This window comes from Ctenopharyngodon idella, chromosome 9, assembly GCF_019924925.1.
Source record: "Ctenopharyngodon idella isolate HZGC_01 chromosome 9, HZGC01, whole genome shotgun sequence".
Taxonomy (NCBI): domain Eukaryota; kingdom Metazoa; phylum Chordata; class Actinopteri; order Cypriniformes; family Xenocyprididae; genus Ctenopharyngodon; species Ctenopharyngodon idella.
In genome coordinates, this window is record NC_067228.1 from 5096957 (window position 1) to 5114772 (window position 17816).

A 17816-nucleotide genomic window follows, 5' to 3' on the forward strand; every position below is an offset into this window, starting at 1 on the left:
ATTATAGAGATTTTTAATGCACTTTTTTTTTTTTTTTGGCTCGTAAGATTATTTGAATCATTAGTGAGTGCATTTTCGTGAATTACACTGTTTCAATACAATATATAGGTAACTAGGTAGATAAAAAAAATTGCTGTTCATTAATGTGCATCATTATATTGGTGACTATAGATAAAAATGAGTCACTATTCATTCTGAATCTGGAGAACAAACTTTCTTGTGTTTTGCAGATATGTAATGTGGAGAGATGTCATTGGGACAGATTTCCTGAGGTCTTTTCACTCATTTATGCTTGTCAGTGTCTTACCTGCTTTCTTTCTTCTCTGTTTCCTTCACCTCAGGCCCCCAGCAATGACCTCCCCCTGAAACATATAGAGACAACAGTGAGTATTTCAACCTGTGTTTGAATGTTTACATGTTTTCTTAACATTAGTATGGCCAATGGCATATTTTGTAGTTCACACTGACCCCACAGAACACTGCTCATCCATCAAGCAAGGGTTAATCCACAAACTTTTCCTTTTCACTCACCTTCTTTAAAGTGAACATTGTTGGGTCAGTGTGAACATGATGGTTATGTTTCCAACATTCTGAGTACAACAGCCAAATGTAGAATGTTTGAAGTGTTGCCGTCCGTTGGGTCAGTTTGAACACAGTGTAAAGTCATTACTGACAGCTTCAGAAATAACGGCTTTAAGATATAAATATTTAGGTCTTTAGCTAACACTGTTGCTATGCAGCTTCTGTAGTCTAAACTTCACCAGTCTAAACCTCACGGAGTGCTGAAGCTCAAATTATTGGTTGGATTAGCTAAACACAGCCTCACTGGGGCTATAATGACTGACCAATGAATATGCTTTAAAGGGACAGTACACTCAAAAACAAACAAAAAAATCAGTCATTATTTACTCACACTCATGTTATTCCAAACCTGTATGATGTTATTTATTTCAAAGGACACAAATGACCACATCTGGCACTTTTAATTTATTTTATGTTGTTTTTAACATGTTTGGAATGACTTGAGGATGAGTAAACAATGACAGACTGTTCATATTTGGGTGACTATCCCTTTAACCGATTAGCAGAGGAAGAGATCCGAGTTGCAGCTCAAGCATGTGTGTTCACTTGTGCCGCAGCCCCCCTCTCAGAAGCCCCCTCCGTCCACCCCGTTCCTCATCCCCTTCATGTCTGGGTGAAGAACACTCACACTAGACGCAGCTGTGGATGACTAACTGCCTTGATCCAAATAAAATTCAGACTTTCGTTTGGAGCCGTCCATATGAGCCTGAGTATGCTGGGAGATTTAGGGACAGAGCAACAGACTCTTACAATCCCCCTGAAACATCATTAGATCGTTTTATTGATACAATATTGAGCTGGAGCGTAGCCAGAGGAAATGGCGTAAAAAGCAAAACCCTACATGTACCCAGGGGTGTAAGAACAATCTGAAAAGTGGGTGGGGCGTTATAAAACTTATCAACTCGGCAGCTTACCAATCACTGAGTAGTCCAACAGTTTACTGCTTCGCTGTCAAGTCTGTGTTACCCAGAGTAGAATAACTACTTACCATGTTTTTGTTAATTAACTAATATTAACTATTTATAATAGTTAATATAAATATAAAATAAAAAAGTTATAATGGTTGCTAAATATAAAATTAAAAAAAATTATAATGGTTGCTAACAGTGGTGGCTTGTGGGTTTTAAAATAGAGAAGGCACACTAAATTCTAGTGGTCTGGGGATCCCCGGACGATTATTATTATTAGCTTAACTGCTTTAAATTGGCTTTTTGCTCATTTATAGACAAAAAATGTAAAGAAAATGACATATACAGCAAGATAATACAAATATAATTTCACTCACCTGGACTATCACTTAGCAAACATCCATCCCTCCTTAAATGTCTGTGTTAAAAGAGCGCGTTAGTGAAGCTGGCTGCTGTAGCCTATATTTGCAACTTATGCGTGGAGTCTTCCTTCATTTGTAATTTGTAGACTGTTTTAATGATAGCTTGGTAAATTCGTTGGCGATATTCAATACCGCTACTCTCCATAAATAAGATACTTGGTACATTATCAGCGTGGCGGTAGCAGTTCAAACTAATATCACGTTATTCAAGTAATTTACGTCTCTACGATGATTGGTTGATATACCAAGGGAGGCTAGCCTCTCCTGCGTTGTATCTTTTCTCAACTCTCCTAAGCGCTGAATGTAAAACACTCGATGGTGATTGGCTAATTTTTTACCAACTGAGGCAAAAGACGAGCTCGGCTCATGTGCCTCCCCCCTCCCCTTCTCTATTGGCGTAGCGGTTGTAATGACATCGGCATATTCGGCACATTCGTGAAACAACAGCGGTGCTTTCGATTTCAGTAACATGTTATGGTGTTACAGCGGTAAAATTACAAACTAAAAATACACATTCTGAGACATGAAATGAAACGAATAACTGAGAATCTTATTAACATTAAATTATCATTTCTCCCATTTTCTAATCAAAATTTTGGGTAAGCTTGCCTCCCATGACAAGCCGCCACTGGTATAGTTGCTGTGGTGTTTTCACAAACTGTACTGTTCTGTACAGTATTTTGCTTATTGGTAGCTGAATTCATGATCAAAATAGTCGAAATATGAAATAATAAAAGACGTAAAGGGGTTTGGGATGTTTTGAACTCTGTGAATGATGGATGGGCATTGGTGGTAGTCGGTGCAGTTTCTACACAAGCATGTTCATGTTCTTTGTGCTTTTCAACTGTATGTGTGAGTATGAAATTTGAGTAATATCCTTTTTAAATTTAAAATGCCACAGTTAGAACACATGCAGCATATATTCAATGGAATGATTCACTTACATATCAGCATAAATTATTTGCCAAATACTCCTTGATCTTATTTAGCTTGAGAAAGGAAGTATCGTTTTACGAACTGGATTTTTTTCCCACCCAAAACTGACAGACAGCTATTGTATGTTTAATTAGATATGCATCAGGACATCTTTGACTATTTTTTATTTATTATTATTATTATTAATGACATTTGCATAGCATTTTATAATGACACGTCAAGTTAAAAAAATGTACTCAGGACTCTGCGATGACCCTGTCTTTTAAATGCAAAAACGTTTCTTGTGTATACGCACCTAATCCTCTCCGTACGCTGCTAATTTCTGTTGCTGTTTCTGACTCATTTTGTACAAATGTACAAATTAGCATCCTCCTCTAATTAATTGGACAGCAATGTACCACCCAAAGTACTACTGCAACAAATCACAAAATTAAAAATGAGTCTCTGTTGGCACAGTTTTAGAAACCTTTTTGTTACTGTTAATATTGCATTCATGATTGACCATTGATCATTTATGAGTATTTGTGTCCATGATTAGTTCTGAGGAACATGAACTGAAATTGCAGCCCTCGTCTCTCCTCTTAAAGTAAGAAAGCCTTTGATATAAGTGAGATTTAACCAAGCAACCTTAAACATGGCTGGGGTTCTAAGGCACATTTGTAAACTTAATTCAGACTGATTCCTCCAGGCTCCTTCGGCTTTTGTGCCCTGATGCCAAAACAATGGATATTGCTGTGAATGAAAATATGTTGAGCTTCTCATTCATCATGCTGCATTATTCTTGACATTCTGCGTTTCTGTAAATAATCCAGAATATAGCTCTCTAGATGTTTGGAGCAGTGTATGTTTGCGGCTTTGTCAGGCAGTATTACTCATTCTTGAGGCATCATGGGAGACATGCACCACCCTCACCTCTAGGGTCTCTCATGGTCAGTTAATTGTGGTTCTGCTGATGTCTTTGATTCACAATAACAAACCCTTTGAATCTCAAAGTCATTTTATCATATGACTTCCCGTGTCATGTTTTCTTTTTCTGTCTAGTTCAAGAGCTTATTTTTCAAGGAGAGCTTGATAACATGTTTGTCTGTTTTTCTCTCATTTCTCATTTAGACCATAATTCTCCTGCTAAAGCAGTGATTGAGACAGATGTATTTTAAAATTGTCTTTGGTTTGACTATAGTCATTGGACTTTACATATGATTCTTTCTGGCTCTGATTTGGATGAGTCTTATTATGAGGAATCACATTTTTCCTCATCTTTTGAGATAAAGGCTTCATTGTACTGTAAAAACTGTAACTTTCAGTACATTGATTCAAGACTAAACTGCAAAAATGGTTTCTGATCTTCTGACGTCAAACAGATGAAGACAGTAGCATACAACCGCCCACATTTACACGTCAACAACACCTATTTAGTATTCAGAAATTTGCCACAGTACAGCCATCGCGAGGTAATATGGAGGAAGTATAGATGCTATTTTTTATAAACACTAGAACTTGCAAATGTAAAAGGTGTTGATGTTTATTTTTAACATAACTCTAATCATTTCAGTGTTATTTTAATATTCTACATATACTATTATAGTAATATTTTGAATTGGCTTTAATTTTTCTATTTGCAGTGTTGTGCTGTTTCTTTACTGCGTTAATGTATTTCCTATTGAAACAGGAAGTGGCAGCAGGACATATCCAATGGGTTTTCTTAAATTATATGCTTTAATTACGCCACAACTATGAATTCTGCTTTACTGTTTGCTGCTTTGACCCACTGGCAGGTGATATTGGGGAGGGATGTTGTCATTCTGTGGAGCATTTGATTGGACACAAATTTGCATATGCCCATTGGTGCAGGATGAGTCATCAATATTTAGGTCTTAAAAATGTACTTTTTGTATGTGTCAATGTGCATTTTGTCAACTTTTAAGAGTGCACTAGCATATAAATGAATAATAAAAATGGGATCTAACAGTGTGAGCTTAATATTTCAGTGCAGATTTGTTTTGTGAATTCATCACAATATGATGCTGTTATTTGCAAAGAGGCTGTTATTGAAAGACGAGGCTGTTAAAAACTGTTTCTATTTCTCTGCGACATCGCAGCTGGAACAGCAACAAAAAGTATGGCAATGATAATATCAGGTATCAGCTGTTTATGTGCTTTATTTAATGTTAAAAGCGTCTAATGTGAGTCTGAATATCATTCTGTGTTCCCAGCTTTTTAGCTGTAATGAAAACAACACTGGCTAATTCACCTCAGATCTTGAAAATAAATAAATGGGCACAAGAACGTCAACTGAATGCGCACAAACAAGCATATTCTATGATAAAGATTGGCTCAATCACTTCGTATGTACTTTTAAATAATGTTTAAATGGTGTAATGTTTATGAATTTTACTATATACTTGCCCATTTCATTGTGTCTGCTTTGCTCTTGACGAGAGAGCCCGACCACACTCTCTTCTGATTGGCTGTGGTTTTTGATTGGTTTTATCGCTTCTCATTTTCACATCGCGTCTGGTGTGGACAGTCAAATTGCTCGTCGCTGGAATCTTATCGCATCGAGTCTGGTGAGGACACGGTGTAAACATTTATTAAATTGCTTATTAATGTTCACCTTTTGATTATTATTGTTGCCTCTAGTTTTAAGTCAGCCATATAGTAATTTTAAGTCAGCCATATAGTAATGTTTAAACAATAGTTGAGTTAAATAAAACTTCCCAGCACGTTGGGCAAACATTTAACCCAACCGCTGGATTAAAACAACCCAATCGCTGGGTTTGTCCATTTTCAATTCAACTTGGGTTGCTTTTAACCCAGCATTTAGAATGTAGATTTGCAATGTTAATAACTGTGGAAATGCATTATCACACTTTGTGAAAAGGGTCCATTTCGCATGCAAAGTGAACGTTTACATAGAAGTCTTAAAGATATGGCAGCAAAAGAACACAGCCTGCTTCAGGGTCAGCTAGAGGATAGAAAATGCTCATGAAAAACTATTACAGCTATTTTTAGCATCCTATGTGGACCTCAGGGATAAAAACTATGTATACACAAAAAAAAGTGAGATTTGACAACTTTATATTCTTTACATACTACATATATATTCTAGAGAAAGTGAGGTGATGGGCCGTGGTTTACTGGAGGTGACACAACTGTGAATAGTTGAAGCTGTGAGGTCAGAATGATCATCTCCTCCAGTCAGCTGCTGAGTGTGTGACCCAGAGAGGGAGCAAAGGCTAGACCGAAGATCCAAACAAACGCGGGTGGCAGCAGCGCACACACGCACAGCATGGGAAAGAGGGAGGGGAGAGGTGCCGAGGAAAAAGGAGGGGCCGGAGAGGGAGGCGGGAGGGAACAAAACAAGGGAAAGAGTAACTCTGCAAGTGGGAGAAGGAAGAACGCTGCGGTCCGCTTAAGTTTGACGCCAGGCATGTGGCATCCTCGGCACAGCTCAGAACCAAAATAGAGCCAGGAACGTGGGGCGCGCTTCGGGAAAAGGGGAATGCAAGGAGAAGGGAAGCATTACTTCCCGACCATGAATCCCAGCGGCTCCCTACGGAGGCGCTTGTCCTCCTTGCGTGATGCGTGGAGGTGGAGTACGGGTTACCTGTTTAAGGTAGGCCTTCGGGTTTCTGCCTAACTTTGGTTGTACGCTTTTAAAAATAAAGCTTTCAAATTGGGGCTTCCGCAGCGATGCAGTAGAAGAACCATTTTAGGTTTTCAGTGAACAGAACTTTTGTGCAATGGAAAGGTTCCTTGGATGTTTAAGGTTCTTCAAGGAATCATAAATGCCAATCAAGAGCCTTTATTTTTAAGAGTGTAGGTCTTTGTGCAGTGGCAACTTTTTCCTCAAAGCTATCCCTCGCTTTCTTCCCTGTGCTCTCTGATTGTTCATTTGCCGGGCCCGCTCGAAAGCAGCATTTCCAGCTGGTTTTGATCAAGCCTGGCTGAGACCCCCTCCAACCCCCCACCCACCCTTTCTTGGCCGTCCTTCTGGGGGTCGCAATTATCGGCTGATTAAGGGAATGTTTTTGGAGCCGGGCACGGTGTGGCGAGAGATGGAAGGTGGACCCTGTGGATTGAGTTTGCAATGCCAAGGGTGTTTTACTCAAGCATGTCACAATGTCGTTCTCGGGCTATAAGTAAGCAACTTTGGCAGTCTCTTTTAGTTTTAGTTTGGCTTATTTGTACTTTATGAGTGTTTATAATGGCCTGGCCCAGTAATCTATACACACAAAAGTGTGTTAAACTACCAAATGTGTTAATGGACTTTTACAGTCTGATCATTTAAAGCTTGATTGGTCTCTAAATACTATATGTGCAAACAATATTGTAGTAGATTTTGTTGGGTTCTTGGAAAAGAGGATTATTTAGGAAACTAATGCTGTGTGAGAACATTTTACTTAACGAATTCTCCTAGACAAGAAAGAAAAATGGTGTAGGATTTACTTTGAAACAATTGTCTCTCAGAAATTGCTAGTAAATTTCACAAATAATTACAAAGCATTGAATAAAGTAATTACACATTGAATTAAACATGACATTTTGAAGTAGAAAGACTACAAAAATTAGCTTACAGCGTAAAATAAGCAAGCAAAAAAAAAATAAAACGTGTGTCATCGTTTACTCACCATCATGTTATTCCTAACCAGTATGACTTTCTTTCTTCTGTGGAAAGAAGATATTTTGAAGAATGTTTTAACCGTTTTTTTTTTTTTTTTTTACAATGAAAGTCAATGGGACCTCGTTGCTATTTTGGACCCCATTGACTTTCATGATATGGACAAAAACATTGACACTTTCTTAAAAATGATCTTCTTTTGTGTCCCACAGAAGAAACAAAAAGTCATATAGGTTTTAAAGGCATGGGCGCTAGTAAATAATGACAGAATTTTTATTTGAACAGTTCCCTTAAGGCTTATTTAAGAAAATTCATTAAGTAAAATGTTCAGGGATCCCACGGTCAATGTTGTGATTTCCAGACCTGAACATGACATGGGAATTAGCTGATGTGTGTACATTTTTTGATGCCTTTCATTGCTTTTTAGGGGGTATGGGGGGAGGGGATGGGTGTCTTAACACAGCGATATTGACTCAATTGCATGAGTTTGGGGCGGGACTATATGTGTGCTGGCCAGTAGCAAATAGCTTCAGAAAATCTTTTTGATTTTGCAATCCCATTTCGTTCCATTTGGTTTTTTTTTGTTTTTTTTTGTTTTTTGTTTTCTTTTAGATTTATTATCTAAAAGAATATTTTTTATTATTAATGGACCGTATGTAGACAGGAAGCAAAGTGGGAGAGAGAAAGGTCCGCGAGCCGGGATTCAAAATTGAACGGTGCTATACATCGATGCGCTACATACGAGGCTATTGGCACCGACGCCATTTTTTTTTTTAACCAAATGGAATACCAAATGTGTTTGTTAGATAACATAATCTTGGGAATTTCTATAGTACATTTTAAGGCATCGTAATAGTTAAAAGGGTGGTTGATTATTATTTCATTTTTTTTTAACTTTAGTTAGTGTGTAATGTTGCTGTTTGAGCATAAACAACATCTGCAAAGTTATAACGCTCTAAGTTCAATCTAAAGGGAGATATTTTCTTTTAAAGAATTCTCTGTTTAAGCACTACAACAAACAGCTGGTAGGGACTACAACGAGCTTCTTCCCGGGTTGGTGACATCACTAACCCTAAAATTTACATAAACCCTGCCCCCAAGAACACACAACAAAGGGGTGAGGCCATATTATTGCAATACAGTACATAACACAAATGTAATAGCATGTCATAAAAGCAAGATGACAACATAAGTTATAACCATAATTAAACTAAACTATACCTGTTCTGTCTTCATGCAGCATATATTCTCTGGCTCTGTAGGCATCTTATAATAGTTCCCACACGAGCTATTCATAGATTATCATGACAGAATATGCTAATCAATGACTTTAAGATATCCCACATCAGCTTCATAAATTAAGCAACTAATTATTCAGAAACGTCCTGTTGCATTCTACATGTTGTCACTTCTTCTTGAGTCTCTCCATCATTGTCCGACTCCAGTTTGAACATAAAAGGCTGAACAGTTTCTGACATTTTCAGTGTGTCTTCATGAGGTAGTCGGTGCTGCTAACACTGTGCTAACACAAGCTCTTGAAACCCCGCCCTCTGCTTAGGAGCAGCAGCTCATTTGCATTTAAAGGGACACACAAAAACGGAGCGTTTTGCTCACCCTCAAAAAGTGACAATATTATCATGCTATAAAAAATGATCTGTGGGGTATTTTGAGCTAAAACTTCACATACACACTCTAGGGACGCCAGAGACTTATTTTACATCTTGTAAAAATGGTATTATACCACCCCTTTATGGCATCGCTAATTAAGCAATTTCCCAGTTGAACCGGATTCAAACCTCAGTATGTTGTTATCTTTTTGGAGACATTTGAACTTGAAATTTTCCCATCATTTCATTTCCTCAAGTTTTTCTATACTATTCTAAGACTGCTACATATGGGAAACCACATACAAAGTCTATACAGTTTCCAGAAAAGGCCCCAGCACTGTGTATAATTATACGTTGGATTCTGGGTTTTCTTAGTAAGCATTGTTCCTTTTTAGTCGTGTCAATTATGCACTAGTATGTCATTTAGACGGTGAGCATAGGCCACGCATCTTTCGAGGCTTATCCTACTTTTCGTGAGACTCAGAGTGAGACCATTAACACTTTTCTTAGTCTCTAGATGTGATATTAAAGGTGAAGCGTGTATTTTTGTCCCACTACCAGCACCAAACCCAACTGCAAAAAATAGTGCAAGAAATTACACACTTCACCTTTCAATGTCTCCTGTTTGAAATCCATATAATTTCGTTCCCTCACTTTACCTCACCTCACAGGCTGTCATTGCCTTTACAGTATATACAGCTAAGATGACAGTGTTAGATACAGACCAGCACACTCACATCAGCTCTCTTCAACTTGTATTAACACAGTTTTACATATGGAGAAACACAAAACAAAAATGAACTGTCCAAACAAATGGCCTTTTCATTGGTGTAATCAGCAGAACAGCCTGAGCTCTGGAAATGAAGAGTAAACCTCCCTAGTGGATAACTGGTTTACGGTCATTTTTAAACAGGAAATGGGCTAAAAGCATCTGGAAACTGTCGTATTTGTGAGATCATTATTAGTCCGCTGTATCAGCCAGGCTGAATAATTGGACATTATTTGGTCATTTTGAGATTATCTGCATAAGCTGAACAGAGTGTTCACACTCTGTTGTGTTGATTCCAAACTCCACCAAAAGCTTTGTAAATATATAGTATTTTTTACTAGATTTTTAAGCAAATATTGTATAAAATTCATTTTGTACATCTTTACAGTCATTAAATTGTTTTGTGAATATACTTTAATGGCATTAAATAAGCCATCTTAAATCAATAATTTTATCCCTTAAAACTCATCTTTGATCACCAAAATGACATATTTAAACATTTTTAAATTTTCATCATGCCTTAAAATAGCTTGACTGTAATTCTACACCCTTGCTTCATTTAGTATACGCAGATCTATGAATATGATAATTAGCCCCGCCTCCACTCACTTGCACGAGCTCAGAGATCCACTCGGTCAACTTACTAAGGTAAACGCTGCACAATGGTATCACTTTTTACTACGTCGGACACATAACGGTAATTAATATGATTATCCTTTTGCTTGACTACATTATCAAACAACAAATAATGTGTTGCTAATGTTACATGTCAGAGTCAGATAGCTGCCTTCTAACAATCAGTATCCTTAGAAACGCTTTGAACAACTCAGAACTTCAGTGGAGAAAGGCATGTAGTTCATCATAGCATCGTAATACACCCACTACATTGCTAAATCTACCTGATTTTTCATATCAACAGAAAAATATAGCTGGATAACTTGGCTTCTTTTGAGACTCCCTTGATACGTTGACGTGATTGGTTACGAGGTAGTTTGTGACATCCCAAACACCAGCGATTTCAAACCACGTTTTTAGATCACTGCAGTTTTAAAAAAATAAAATACTCAGCAATGGTGTTGACTTATGAATTTGCACATGGTTTGTCTTAAAGCATATTAAAAACACCACATAGACATATAAACAACATTAAAAACTTGATTTTCACCACAGGGATACTTTAAAAATGTTGGATTTGTAAACTTGATACTTTTACAAAATGCAAGATTAATATTTAAAAAATCTTCCATTGACTTACACTGATAAAATGTTCGGAAATCAAAACTGACTGCATGGTCTCGTCTTGCATCTATTTATGCATATGTGCATTTACGCTGCATAAACATTGTGTGTGTTGTGTTGAGTGTTGATTCTCATACATATCACCAGCAAATCAGTTCTTCACCTCTATTTTTTTCTGACTGATGTTTCCTACAGGAATCGTGAATCTAGTTCATACACTGGATTTCCTCAACTAGATTTTTATAATTCTAACCAACTCATTTTTTTTTCTTTTAGGGCTCAACCAAATCCTCCAAGAGCATGGAGTCTCGACGCAGACCATCCAGGTAAGAGATGTCATCGTCTTCATCAGAAATCAGTTTAGTCAATATCTCATGTGTTGCTATGTGCTGCTTTAGTGAAATCTCAAGGGAGATTCCTAAATCCAGCCCTGTTTGACATCTGACTCTGTTTGGATCAGTCTCACATTCTTAATCGCAGTTTATGAGTGCAAAGAATAAACAAGTTTTAAAGCATCTACACAATCTCCAGAGATAAGTTATGATGTCCTAATAGGGCTTCTCTCCCACATATATTAGATAAATAATGATACTTTATCTTGAGTGATCGTTTGCTATAAATACTGGCAGCGAAGGAGACACTGCCCACCCGTGGGGAAAACAAATCCCTGTTATCATACTTACGCATACATTTCTATCATAAAAAAATGTTATATATCTTATAAAGACCTCTAGGATGCAAACCAAAAGATAAGATTATCCAAAACAAATGAAAGATTGGTCTCAGGTTATATAACACTTGAGTTGATCTTGGATCCATTCCGATGGTCTTATGTCTCTCAGCTGTTGGGTGTGTTCATGCCAGGCTGTGAGAAGATGCTTTGTGAAATGCATCACTACAAATAGCTCCCATTTCAACTACCAGGGGGAATTTTAACTTTTTATTTACATGGGCAGCTATTTTATTTGTCTCTTGTTTTGGGAAACTGTCCATTTGGACACAACCTTAAAATGAGACCCTTTGAGACCCCTTTGTTTTTCTGCCAAAAAGAGTATTACTGTTGTTCATGGCAAGGCATTTTTTCAATAGTAGATGGAGTTTGTGGAGTACTGTAGTTTAACTGATTTTGGAGAATGAATTGCACCCGCTGATAGCACTATTTTATATTTGCATGTGCTTATCTGTGTTATTTTAGCTTCCTTTTAACTCAGGAATTATGCAAAACAGTTAACAGTGCAAACATACCCACAGAATATATGAAAAGCATTTGAGATCCAGGCTCTTTAAATTCATCTATGCCTTTTCCATCATTTGATCATCACTTGATGAACTTATTCCATTCTCAGTTAAAAATGTACTTTAACTTTTGTTTTCAATTCCACAAAACAAATAGTGCCATAACAGTGAAATTATTAAAATAAGGCACAGTTTCAGTGCACTTAGAACCTGGTTATGATGGATTATGTTTATTGATCAAGGGTAGCAAATATGGTTGTTTCAGTGTGAATGAATGCACAAACCTTATGGGCTTTCAAAATGATTGTGGTAACAGGGGGAAATCCTTAACATTAAAGGATTGTTCAGACATTGTTACGCCTTGTATTGTCTCTTGAGAGCTGTGCAATGTTGAATGTGTTTTCCCAGACACTGTGGTGCAAGTACAATGTTTATATGTCACGTACCATTCACAATCATGGTTTATTTACATTTATTTCTCTGAAATGCACTGAATGCAAATTGCTTTTCAATTAAAATCAGCCGTAGAGAGATTTACGTGATTTACTGTGGCTGCAATGCCCAGAAAACATGACTAAATCCAGATTTTCCTATACATGGCTTCATTGCACAACAAGGGCAAAAATTGGCCTCACCAACAGGTATCTTTCCAAAAGCTACACTACCTGAGTTCAAACACTGACATAATTTACTAAAGGTTTGCATGCTCTGGTCTAAAACATAGTGAGCTGCCTTACTGTCAGCTTCCTACATCACTAAAGCACACAGGAAGCAAACTCATGATTGATTTCAATAGAGCTGTGTTAGCATGATGTAAAATTAATTGTGAAACATGAAAAAACAAACAAACATAGAAATACACATTTATTCAATAAGAGAGTACATACATTTTTTAAATTTAAATTATATTGACCATAGTGACCATATGCTTGAGGAAAAAAAAAAAAAAAAAAAATAATTAAATTCAGTTGCAATTTATTTTTAGATATAATCATCAACACTCAAATAATAATAAAAAATGTATGTATTGTAAACATGTAAATTACATGTAAGGCAGTTTTTGCATTAACTTCTGTTTCTACAATTCGTTGTTGAAATTTAACCATTTACACAGTGGCTGTCATAACTTGTTTTCATGACGGATTTATTTAGGCCTTACATTAACTAACAGGTTAAGTAAAATACAGTGCCCTCCACAATTATTGGCACCCTTAGTAAATATGAGCAAAGGCGGCTATGAAAATAAATCTGCATTGTTTATCCTTTTGATCTTTCATTCAAAAAATTCACAAAATTCTAACCTTTCATTGAAGTAAAACAACTGAAAATGGGGGGAAAAGCTCATTATGAAATAAATGTTTTTTTTCTAGTCCACGTTGGCCACAATTATTGGCACCCAATTATTTCAGCATCCTTTTCTCAAGATAACAGCTCTAAGTCTTCTTCTAAAATGCCTGATGAATTTGGAGAACACCTGATAAGAGATCATGCAGAATCTCCACAGATCCTTCAGATTCCCAGATCCATGTTGGTGCTTCTTCTCTTCAGTTCACTCCACTCATTTTCTTTAGGGTTCAGGTCAGGGACTGGGACGGCCATGGCAGAAGCTTCATTTTGTGCTCAGTGACACATTTTTGTGTTGATTTTGATGTTTGTTTTGGATCATTGTCCCGATGGAAGATCCAATCACGGCCCATTATAAGATTTCTAGCAAAAGCAGTCAGGTTTCGATTTTTATCTGTTAGTATTTGATAGAATCCATGATGCCGTGTATCTGAACAAGATGTCCAGGACCTCCAGCAGAAAAATAGGCACACAACATTAAAGATCCAGCAGTATATTTAACCGTGGGCATGGGGTACTTTTTATCCATGTGTGCACCAAACCCATCTGGTGAGTTTGCTGCCAAAAAGCTCTTTTTTTAGTTTCATCTGACCATAGAAGCCGGTCCCTTTTGAAGTTCCAGTCTTGTCTGACAACTGAATATGCTGGAGATTGTTTCTGGATGAGCACATAGGATTTTTCTTAAAACCCTCCCAAACAACATGTGGTGATGTAGGTGCTGTTTGATAATTTTTTTTTTTTTTAGGCTTTCTGAGACTCAAGACTCAACTAATCTCTGCAATTCTCCAGCTGTGATCCTTGCATTAGGGCAATTTAGAAACACGTCCTCTTCCAGGCAGATTTGTAACATCTTTAGTTGATTGGAACTTCTTAATTATTGCCCTGATGGTGGAAATGGGGATTTTCAGTGCTTTAGCTATTTTCTTACAAGCCACTTTCTATTTTTTGAAGCTCAACAATCTTTTGCTGCACATCAGAACTATATTCTTTGGTTTTACTCATTGTGATGAATGATTAAGGGAATTTGGCCTTTGTGTTTCCTCATGTTTATACTTCTGTGGAACAGGCTAGACAATTTCATGCTCCTAGTCACCCTGGTGTGTTAAAAAATGTAAATATGAATGGGAATATACTTCAGAGATATTTTACTCATAAGAATTTCTAGGGGTGCCAATAATTGTGGCCAACATGTATTGGAGAAAAACATTTATTTCATAATGTGAGTTTCCCCCCACTTTCAATTGTTTTACTTCGATCAAAGGTTAGAATTTTGTGATTTTTTTGAATGAAAGAGCAAAAGAATAAACAATGCAGATTTATTTTCACAGCCGCCTTTGTTCAAATTTACTAAGGGTGCCAATATTTGTGGAGGGCACTGTATAATTAGGCTAATATAGTGCATATATTTAGTGAAATATTCATTTCTCTAACGAACTAACAAGCTGTTGACACTGAATGGCTTTTCTGAGGTAAATGAGGTAAATATTGTTTACAAACCGTCTGCTGTTGAAACATTCATTGAGCGATTACACGAGATGTGATGCGTTTCAGTAAGTTGTACTGTATCTTTCAACATACCTTCATGTTCATTCTGTAGCAGTGAAAAGGAAGAGATGATCGCGTTCACTCGCGCTTAGTGCTGCCGTTTGAACTGAGGCGCCTATACAGCGATCTGTCATGCCACATCAAAAAGCGCCAAAACGCCATTTATTTGAATTTCGAGATAAAATTGACAGAATTTGAAAGATGACACTTTGTTTCTTATCGAAAGTAACAAAATTGGTGGTAAGTGACATTGATAAGTAACATTATTGGTGGTAAATGCTGGTTAAAATTGGTTAGGCTAAAAAGCATTACCGCGCGCACCCCTTCTGGATTGGAGTGTGGATCACCTGTGACTGATTGTATTTGTCGCCTAACTGCATGAACCGAACCGTGACGTCCGTACCATGACGGTTCGGGACAAATACATGTACCGTTACACCCCTAAAATATATATATATATATATATATATATATATATATATATATACACACACACATATATGTATATATACATACATACATATATATACACACATATTTTGTGAGCACACTAAAATGCTGTCTACTTAGGAAGCTTACTAGGTTTTGGAACAGAGCCCTGGATTTAAAGATGGCCATCTTCTTGCTGTACTTCTCTCTGATTGCCTTGAAATCCAGACCTGAGGAGAGAGTGAGGTCAGAGATGGGGGGTCTGATTGTGGTTACATCCTTGGCAGACCTACTCTTCACCAGTGACCAAATTGTTTTCTTTGGTCTGCACTGCTGCACACATGGAATGCAGGATATTTTCATATCTCTTTTGTTTATCTCTGCGATCAATCTTTCCCCACTATATTTTATTCAAGCCATACTGAACATCAAATATGTGTTTAATAGACTGTTCAGCGTTGACATGTTTGAGGTGAGGCATTCTTCTGAAAAAACATGGTGATTTTGTGATGTCATTTACTATGAGACACAAGACTGTGCTTGAGGGAATATTGTGAATTGCCTTCGTTGCACACCGAAAAAGCAAGATTTGCTGTAGACATGCATTGTTTTTTGCTGATGTTCTCTCTGATCTTCTGATTTTTGCAGGAGTTTGAGTTTGATCCAGGCCATGGAGGAAAACTATGAGGTGGACCTGGTCTACATCACAGAACGCATCATTTCTGTGACCTTCCCCAGTAATGTAGAAGAACCAAGCTACAGCGCTAACATAAAGGAGGTGGCCACCATGCTACGCTCTAAACATGGTGACAACTACTTGGTAAGACCTCCAAACTTACACTTTATTTTAACAGTCTACTTTATACGCTCTAAGTACTAAGTAACTTTGAAACATTAGAGTATTAGTAGACTGTAAAGTTAGGGCTAGTTTTCAGGTTTGTAGAATAAGCTTGCAAATGGGAAAATATAGTTGCAAAGTTACTTATAGTCAGTAGATTGTCTGTTGGGGAGCATCAAAATAAAGTTTAAGCAGATATTAAGCAGACAGTCTACTAATGCTCTAATGTCTGCTAGTTGACATGTAGTTGCAAAGTTAACTACACTCTAAAAATGCTGGGTTAAAAGCAACCCAAGTTGGGATGAAAATGGACAAACCCAGCGATTGGGTTGTTTTAACCTAGCGGTTGGGTTAAATGTTTGTCCAACCTGCTGGGTAGTTTTATTTAACTCAACCATTGTTTAAAAATGACTGTATTCCTTGCTTAAAATTAACCCAAAATATGTTGGAAATTAACATTTATTAATATATTTAACAAATGAACATATATTAATAAGTTTAATGAATAATAATTAAACAATAAACATTTAATAAATTGCTTAATAATAAATGTTCACCTTTTGATTATTATTGTTGCCTCTAGTAATTATGTGTCTGATTTTTAATTTCTAACATATTTTGGGTTCATTTTAAGCCAGCAATGCAGTAATTTTTAAACAATAGTTATGTTAAACTGGGGTAAAACTGCAGAGCACGTTGGACAAACATTTAACCCAACTGCCGGGTTAAAACAACCCAATTACTGGGTTTGTCCATTTTCTAAACCTAACTTTGGTTGTTTTAACCCAGCATTTTTTAGTAGTGTATAGTTAGTAGAATGTGGAAGTGGACTATCGAAATAGGGTTACTACTGCTTTGAGTACTAATATAAGTTTATTAGTAGTTGCAATACTATTACAGATGTTTGAAATAAATAATATATATATATATATATATATAGTATTTATTTTATTAAATTAAATATGACATTTTTACAGCTCTTCAACCTCAGTGAAAAGCGAAATGACATCTCCAGTCTGAATTCCAAAGTAAGTAGAGTTTACTTTTTGACTTTTTTATGATATCTAATGTAGAGATGTTTGTTCCATTGGTCTTACTCATGTTCTGGTGTGTTTGTTTACGTGAGGTGCTGGATTTTGGCTGGCCAGACCATCATGCTCCAGCCCTGGATAAGATCTGCAGCATCTGCAAAGCCATGGACACTTGGATGAACACTGACAGTCACAATGTGGTTGTCTTACACAATAAGGTAACTGTTTTAGTTGTGCTCTGCTTTGGGAATGGGAGCCATGCTTTTTTGGTAACACTAGCAACAAATATCATAATGTCTCTCAGCATGT

At 36.9% G+C, this 17816-nt stretch overlaps 1 protein-coding gene across 10 annotated transcripts in view; it reads left to right on the forward strand.

Moving 5' to 3' along the window:
• Nucleotides 1-17816, forward strand: part of tns1b (tensin 1b) — a 272519-nt gene that overhangs the window by 177517 nt on the left and 77186 nt on the right. For 9 of the 10 annotated variants that reach the window (XM_051904735.1, XM_051904732.1, XM_051904734.1 and 6 more), the window contains 5 exons: nucleotides 342-383; nucleotides 11361-11410; nucleotides 16287-16458; nucleotides 17454-17504; nucleotides 17603-17725. In XM_051904735.1, coding sequence (XP_051760695.1) covers nucleotides 342-383; nucleotides 11361-11410; nucleotides 16287-16458; nucleotides 17454-17504; nucleotides 17603-17725 — 438 coding nt within the window. Of the gene's footprint in view, nucleotides 1-341; nucleotides 384-6248; nucleotides 6465-11360; nucleotides 11411-16286; nucleotides 16459-17453; nucleotides 17505-17602; nucleotides 17726-17816 lie in introns of those variants that run through there. The other variant, XM_051904740.1, reaches the window with a different exon arrangement.